Source organism: Mastomys coucha, unplaced genomic scaffold (genome assembly GCF_008632895.1).
Source record: "Mastomys coucha isolate ucsf_1 unplaced genomic scaffold, UCSF_Mcou_1 pScaffold3, whole genome shotgun sequence".
Taxonomy (NCBI): domain Eukaryota; kingdom Metazoa; phylum Chordata; class Mammalia; order Rodentia; family Muridae; genus Mastomys; species Mastomys coucha.
Window position 1 is genome coordinate 71,884,980 of NW_022196909.1, and position 8,069 is coordinate 71,893,048.

An 8,069-nucleotide genomic window follows, 5' to 3' on the forward strand; every position below is an offset into this window, starting at 1 on the left:
AGAGCCAGAGCATCTGACAGGAGGGTGAGTCCACGTGTCTGGCCAGCACTTCACTGTCCCCACTACAAAAGCCCAGATGGCATTTGCGCCTAGCCGAGAATGAAGACTCAAGGCAGTGAGGCTCCTGACTACTTATTTGAGGGTTCCGTGCTGCTCCCAGGAAGGTGTTCTAGGCTCTGGGTCTTCACACCTCTTTTCTAACACAAAGTCCTAGGAGAGGAAGAGCCTGTTGTGGCTGCTCCACTCACGCCTGGAAGGCTTGTCCTGTGTGGGGTTGTCTCCATCACAGCCGCCTGCTTTGGAAGCTTACGGTAGGACCACAGAGCAGCAGGGGTGTGGCTTCTTCTGTTCAGGAAGGGGCTTCCTGGTGGGAAGGATGTTCCTCGTTGAGATGAGGCTGGAGAGGAGACACTGGGTTAGTCTGTGGAGTTCCTGAGGTTCCACACAGTGAGTGCCCTGGAGGGAGTAGGTCACTTGTAAATGGTCCCCACCTCCACATCTACCAACTGTGAGACTTACAGGGACACCGTGCAAGAACAGCCATAAGAACCATGTAGTTAAAATCTTCCAGTGTTGGCCGGGGAGATGGCTCAGTGAGTGCATGCTTGCCTCACAAGCACGAGGACCTCAGTCTACATCTCCAGAACCCACGTGAAAAGCTGGGAGTGGCTGTGCCTGCCTTTGACCAGTGCTGGAGGCCACCACCCAGCTTCAAATGCAGCCTCAGAGACAGAGCAGGTCACATGGTGTCTCTGGCCTGCGCGTTCCCCCCCACCCCTTCACTTTTACCTATTTTGACATCTCTCATAATTTTAAACTTTGAGGCCGAACCTCTGAAAGTAAAAAGGTTCATCCCTGGCTCTCTGGGGGGGGGGACATGCCTACCCCAACAACAGCTTGAGGCTTTTCTCTGAACTGCACGGGAAGCTGGTACCATTGCAGGTGGTGGGCAAGCTGAGTGCTGTGCCATGAGCTGCCAGGGACTGGGTAAGACGTGCTGGGAGCCGATCCGGCAGCCCTGAGCCTGGTGCCTCACACTGATCTTATTTGAAAATTGGGGCTGTTACAGGCACTAAAATGGGGGCCACGGGGTGAACCCTCATTCAGTCTCATGGTGTCCTCATTAGAAGAAGAGCTGGGGAGATGAGGCAACTAGGTTAGAAAAGTGCTGGCTGAACAAGCATGAAGGCCTGAATGCATATCCCAGCACCTGTGGAAGAGGAAAAAGGGGAGGAGGCAGGAGAGGGCGGCTAAGGAGGGGAGCTAGCTACTGCAGCACACACTTGTACCTCACCAAGCACAGGGACTCTCTGGGGCAAACTCCAGGCCAGTGAGAGACTGTCTCAAGACACATGTGTTGGGGGACTGGTTAGATGGTTCAGCGGGTAAGAGCACTGCCTGCTCTTACCACATGGTGGCTCACAACCACTCGTAATGAGGTCTGACGTCCTCTTCTGGTACGTCTGAAGACAGTTACAGTGTACTTATTTATAATAATAAATAAATCTTTGGGTTGGAGCGAGCAAGGTCTGAGTGAGTAGGGCTGACAGGAGCAAGTGGGGTAGACCAGAGTGAGCAGAGGTTCTAAATTCAATTCCTAATAACCAGATGAAGGCTCACAACCATCTGTACAGCTACAGTATATATTCATATACATAAAATAAATAAATCTTTAGAAAAAAAAAAGATACGTGTGTGCACATTCTCATGCATGCACCATGAACACACAACAGGATACCAGGGAGTAGATGACCTCCTGAGACCCAAGGAGTTAGCTAGCCCTGTCCATGCATGGGGCTGGAGCTGGGCTGGTGGCCAGCTGCGGGATCCAGACTTCTCGGAGGGCTGTTCCTCAGACCACACAGGTGGGCTGGCTGGAGACACCAGCTTCACATGGCAGGATGACAGGTGGCCATGAGGGTGACTGTGGGTGCAGTGCATGCACACACACCCTGAGGGAGGGAAAAGTGTGTGGACAGTAGGTGAAGTGAGTCAGTCACCTGAAGAACTCTCACACAGAATTTCTAGAGTCCAGGCCTTCTCAGAACAAAAGACATGAAATGTGGGGACATAAGAAGATGGATCAGGGCAAAGTGCTTGCCACGAGGGTGCAAGGATCAAAGTTCAAATCCTCAAAACCCATGTGAGGCCAGAGCCAGCAGGCACAGCTTGCTTCTTCTAGGGCATGGAAGTAGAGAGCAGAGATCCCTGGAAGGTTGTGGGCCAGCTAGGCTGCTGGACTTGGCAGGGTAGGGACAGCACCCAAGACTGCCCTTGGCTCTGCCCACATACACCTAGGCAGACATATACACATTATAAGAAGATAAAATAAAGAAGTGGGAATCCATGAAAAATGCTGGTCCTAGCCAGGAATACTGTATCTTAAGGTCACCTGTGACTATGTAGCCCAGCAGAACCAGGCCACTGGGTCTCACCATGAGGACAGGAGGAAGCTCCTGTCACAGCCACTATGACGAGTACATGCTGTCGATCTGTGCTTTGTATTTCTGGGTTATCATAGCTCTCTTAAGTTTTGATGTTGGTCCTGTGCAGAGAGAGAGGAGAGAGTAGTCAGGTTGTGGAAGTGAGAAAAAAATTCCACTTAGTATGGACAACCAGGAGACAGATCTGGGACTGACCCAGGTAACTAAAGGGGTGTGCTACTGCTCCTGCTGTCAGTGAGTGGGGAATTATGGGATGTCCACATAGACTGGTCATAATGAGGTTTCTGGATATAATGAAGTCTTTTTCCAAGATTTATTTATGTAACTCATGTATCTATGTGTGGGGTATATGAGTGTGCACTCACGTGTGCTGCATGTGCACATTGTGCAGAGGCCAGAAGAGGGGGTCTAACCCCCTGGGGTGCAGGTTACAGATGACTGTGAGCTGCCCAGCTTGGTTGTTGGGATCTGATTTCGGGTCCTTAATAAGGGCAAGCAGTGCTCCAACCACTGATATACCCCTCTAGCCCCACAGGGGGTGGGGTTTGCTACCTCCAGAGCATAGGCTGTCTGCCCTGGTGGCCTGCATGTGGAGGCTGGCCTGGTGAAGAGGCTGCATGTGGCAGACTGGGTGGCCTGCATGTGGAGGCTGGCCAGTAGGGAGCTAGATGCAGTTGGTGGGGGTGAAGTGTCTTGTGTCCTAGCTGGTCTCATAGACCTAACCCCAGAGAAGGGTAAGGCTCAGACCTCAGGTGCCTCAGGCCCAAGCCAAGTGACTCACCCAGCTCCCCACCCTGGATGGAAAAGTCTTTCTCCAAGATGATCCACTTTCGAATACTATGCGAGTCAGAGATTGCTTGCTGATTCACGATGTCTATGCCATACTGGATGGCCGTGTAAACCATTGGGTCTCGAATCTTCAAAATGTCCGACACTGTGGCTGCCTGGCTACCCAGCGACTGGCAGAAGCTGATGGCCTCCTTGCTCAGCCTGTCCAAGGGCTCTCCGCTCATCTGGTCTGTTTCACACTGCCCCCAGGACAACCTGTCACCATGCTTCCCCACCCACCCTCCATCATCCCTGACCCCCAACCCAGGGTGCTGAAGAAGAAAGTAGAGCCTGGGTTCAGCCACCTTCAGCCCCCTACCCTCCCACCCCCACCCCCACCACCCGACCCTGGAGCTGGTGTGGGCAGTGTGATCACAGATGAGGGTCATTACCTTCAGTGTCAGCAGCATGCTCAGGAAATTGGCTTTGTCACCCACCAGCATGGCATGGCTGATAATGGGGATTTTCTCCTTCACCAGGGTCTCAATAGGGATGGGGTATACATTCTCACCACCAGCAGTTATCAGGATTTCTGCAGTGAAAGCCTAGCTTGGTACAGGTCCCCACTCACTTGGGACCAGGCCAGAGGTTGCAATAGCATCCCTTCTGGCACCCCAAACCCTCACTAACACCTGAGTCCTCAGGGCCCCACATAGGCACCATCTGTCTGCTTAGCCTTTGTGAGCTTGTCAGCCAGGGTCTCCTGGGACAATGAGAAAAATGTCTCCAACAGATTGGCCTGGGGACAAACCTGAATGGCATTTTCTAAATTAATGATCAATGGGGGAGGGCCCAGCCCATTGTGGGTAGAGCCACCCCTGAGCTGGTGGTCTATAAGCAGCAGCCTGAGCAAGCCATGCCATGGGAAGCAAGCCAGTAGCAGCACCTTCCATGGCCTCCAGGTTCCTGCCTTGTTTGTTTTGTTTTGTTTTTTGTTTTTTGGGGGTTTTTTGGTGATAGACTGTGGCCTGAGCTGTGAGCAAAATAAACCCTCTCCTGCCCAGGCTGCTTTCTGTCATCATGGTGACAGAGAGCACACCAAAGGATAACATCTTTGCTGGGTTCTTTGTTCTGACAGAGACACTGAAATGTGCAGTCCACAGTCCTCCCAAGTGCTGAGGTGACAGAGGCCCTCATGCTCTCTCTGAAGCTTCCCTGACACTTCCTGGCCTCACCCAGCCCTTCCAGCCTCGCCAATGCTTGGCAAAGCTGACAGACAGACTGCAGTCTCACTCCAGGGCACAGGTCTATCCCCAAGACCACTGCTGTAGGATCCCTGGAAGGGCCCTGGGGAATGGGGAATGCTTCTCTCCAGTGCCCCTAGTGCCTAGCATCCTGACATTCCCTGCCAGCTCCCCTGGCACATGCAGTACCCTTTGCCCCAAATGAGCCTGGCACCTTTGATGCGGCCAGTGATATAAAGGAAATCATGGCTGTCCAGGCGGCCAATGTCCCCAGAGTGCAGCCAGCCATCTTCATCCAGTGCCTCCAACGTGGCATCCTCCTTGTTCAGGTAGCCCATAAAGACATGCCGGCCCCACATGCACACCTCACCCACGCCGTCTTTGTTCTGCTTGTACAACATGTTCTTGCAGCCATTCAGGACCTTGCCACAGCTGCCGGGGACATGACATGGGGAAGGAGGGCGGTCAGAGACTGCTGGGCTGTGCCTACCCCAGGATCCTGATTTGGCTGTCCCAGTTAAACACACGCCCCTCTGAGACCCAGTGGATTTCAGTCTGATCCAGCATTCAGACTCTCAACATTCTGTGTGTCTGGAAGCCCTGCAGATTTCTGCCTTCATTGATGTGGAGAAAATGAGCCTCCTGAGGACCTTACAGCAGTGAGCCACTTCCCTTGTGAGAACATCACAGGCAATAGCCACACGACAGCCAGGACAGTGGCATAAAACAGCACACGCACTAGGAAGGACACTGTGTGTTAGAGAGCATTATCTTCCTCTTCCTGGAACACAGCCTCCTGGAGGTGGCTTCTTAAAACTCAGGAAGTCTTAAGTCATAAGTCTTGAAAAGTTCCTGAAATGTACAAGGCCCCCGAGCCCAGCTCCAGGTTCCATGAGCAGTTATAGTTCTGGGGAAGACTCTAGGAGCTTTTTCTTAATGTGCAGGAACTTTGTACATGACTTTTGTGAGGTGTGGTCCAGGCTGTAGTGGATTTGTAGGTGATATTCTGCCTTTGAGTCATGCCCACTCCTGACATTGACCCCTGACCTGTGACCCCTGACCTACAATCACCCCAATAAGCATGTTAAGCTGCACTGAGAGGGAGCATTTCTTTGGTACTTTTGGTGCCTTATTTAGGGTAAACAGACATTTGTTCAAGTGTTCCCAGGAAAAGTCATACAACATGATAGATAGTTCTACAAGTGCCCTTCCCCTGAAGGTCATGTGACAAGCCAGAAGGCCTGGGCTAGGGGGGCTGGAGAATGGGGCCCTCGTGATGCCCAGGCTCAGGATGTATTCCAACCATTGGTCACCCTCCCCTTCATGCCCTCTGAGGGCTGCAGGAGCCTGGTACCTCAAAACTCTGTAGACATTCTTGTTGGAGACTGAGTGGGGTCCAGAGCATTCACTCATCCCGTAGATCTCACCAATGGGGATGTCCAGGCTGAGAAAGAACTCCGAGACATCCTGAGAGAGGGGCGAAGCCCCGCTGAAGAAGGCGTGGCAGTTGTCCAAGCCCAGGGAGCTTCTGACCTTCGAGAACACAAGGGCTTTTGCCATGCGGTAATTCATGGGGATGTCTCGCTTCCTGGGAATGGCATCAACAAGGAGATCCAGCTTCAGACAGCAGAGGCTCCTCCATGCTCCCTCACACCCAGTACAAGACACTGCCTACCCGAGCATCCGCTTGGTGTTGACCTTCAAGCCAAGCATCTTCGCCCATGCAAAAGCCTTCTTTCTCAGGTTGGAGGACTTGGCCACATTCTCCTTGATAGTGTCTTGCATCTTCTCCCAGATACGTGGCACCCCCATGAAAATAGTAGGCTTCACTTCTTGGAGTGTGTACACCAAGGTGCCCTGTGTGGGATGGAGCAGGTGAACACTGCAGCACTTTTACGAGCCATGCGCATCCCTCACATGTCCCTCACGTGTCCCTCTCCCTTCCCTCTAGTGCAGCCTTTGCACAAGGCCTGGGGAATGACCCCCTGGCTTCAAAGCAGCCTGTCAGACTCAGATTCATCCACCCCACCCCCATATATGCATGTTTGCATGTGTGCATGTGTGTGCAAGTATGCTTGTATGTATGCACATGTGTACATATGTGTGTGCATGCATGTCTGCTTGTATGCATGTGTATGTGCATGTGTGTATATGTACAGAAACATAAAAACTGATACACATAACAGGGAATCTACACACGTTTTACATTTATGATCATCTGACTTTTAGCACATGTCTAAGTAGTTCACTGCAGCTGGGGGAGGATGTTAATGTACAAAAGCAAAGTCACGATTGGCCTACAATCCTACTTCTCATTCAACATGAAAATCAACTATAAATGAAAAACTGAAAGAAACGAGTGGCTAAAAGAAAACAGGAGAAAAGCTTTGCCATAGTGGAGCGTAGTGGGAAATCAGTCACCTGAACCTCATCAAAGCTGGGCTTCCCCACGCTTCAGAAGACTGTGAAGGGAAAACCAAAACACAGAACCCAGAAGACAGCAAAGGCCTGGGAGAAGACATTTGCAAGTCAAGGTGTCTGCTAACAATTCATTGCCTCAGTATGTAAAGAACTCTTAAAAATCAACATAGGCCAGGAGGTGGTGGCGCACGCCTTTAATCCCAGCACTTGGGAGGTGGAGGCAGGCAGATTTCTGAGTTCAAGGCCAGCCTGGTCTACAGAGTGAGTTCCAGGACAGCCAGGGCTACACAGAGAAACCCTGTCTTGAAAACAAAAAACAAAAAACAAAAAACAAAACAAAAAAAATCAACATAAAAAATTTAAAAATTTAAAAAAGAAAAAACTAACAAAAATTAAAATAAAAAAAAAGGAAAATAAAAGCTTGACAGTGGTGGCACATGCCTTTAAACCCAGCACTTGGGAGGCTGAGGCAGGTGGATCTCTGTGAGTTTGAGACCAGCCTGGTCTACAGAGTGAGTTCCAGGACAGCCAGGGCTACACAGAGAAACCCTGTCTCAAAAAAACAAAAAACAAAAAACAAAAAACAAAACAAAAACAAAAACAAAAACAAACCAAAAAAAAAAAAACCAAACACATAATTAGATATACAAAGAAAAATTTAAATGCAAAAGATTTGAACAGAAATGAAATCTAAGTGCTCCTTCATTTCTTTTTGAAAAAGAACAGTCCTGTCAGTAACATAAGCTAAACTTGGCATAACAAGATGCAGAGGGAGGCTGTAGTCAGGATGTATGGTATGAAAAAAGAATAAAGAAAAAGAAACAAAAACAACAACAACAAAAAAGAATGAAAAGAAATTAAATCCAAGGGGTCAATGAACACATGAGAAGTCCAGTGTTATCGTTAATAACAAGGTAAATGTCAATGAGGATGGTGACATGCCACTTCACAACCAGGGGACACAGGTGAGGATGGTGACATATGTGCCACTTCACACCCAGGGGACACGGGTGAGGATGGTGACATATGTGCTACTTCACACCCAGGGGACACGGGTGACATATGTGCCACTTCACACCCAGGGAACACGGGTGAGGATGGTGACATATGTGCCACTTCACACCCAGGGGACACGGGTGAGGATGGTGACATATGTACCACTTCACACCTAGGAGACATGAGTGAGGTTGGC

General features: G+C 50.3%; 1 protein-coding gene across 6 annotated transcripts in view; it reads right to left on the minus strand.

Moving 5' to 3' along the window:
- Window positions 1-116: 116 nt before the first annotated feature.
- Acsbg2 (acyl-CoA synthetase bubblegum family member 2) overlaps window positions 117-8,069 on the minus strand; it is a 36,421-nt gene continuing 28,468 nt past the window's right edge. For 5 of the 6 annotated variants that reach the window (XM_031348189.1, XM_031348188.1, XM_031348187.1 and 2 more), the window contains 7 exons: window positions 6,132-6,313; window positions 5,811-6,044; window positions 4,671-4,888; window positions 3,665-3,804; window positions 3,226-3,472; window positions 2,436-2,545; window positions 117-397 (listed from right to left, as the gene is read on the minus strand). In XM_031348189.1, the coding sequence (XP_031204049.1) occupies window positions 2,469-2,545; window positions 3,226-3,472; window positions 3,665-3,804; window positions 4,671-4,888; window positions 5,811-6,044; window positions 6,132-6,313 (1,098 nt within the window). In that variant the 3' untranslated portion in view covers window positions 117-397; window positions 2,436-2,468. Of the gene's footprint in view, window positions 398-2,392; window positions 2,546-3,225; window positions 3,473-3,664; window positions 3,805-4,670; window positions 4,889-5,810; window positions 6,045-6,131; window positions 6,314-8,069 lie in introns of all 6 variants that reach the window. The other variant, XR_004112447.1, reaches the window with a different exon arrangement.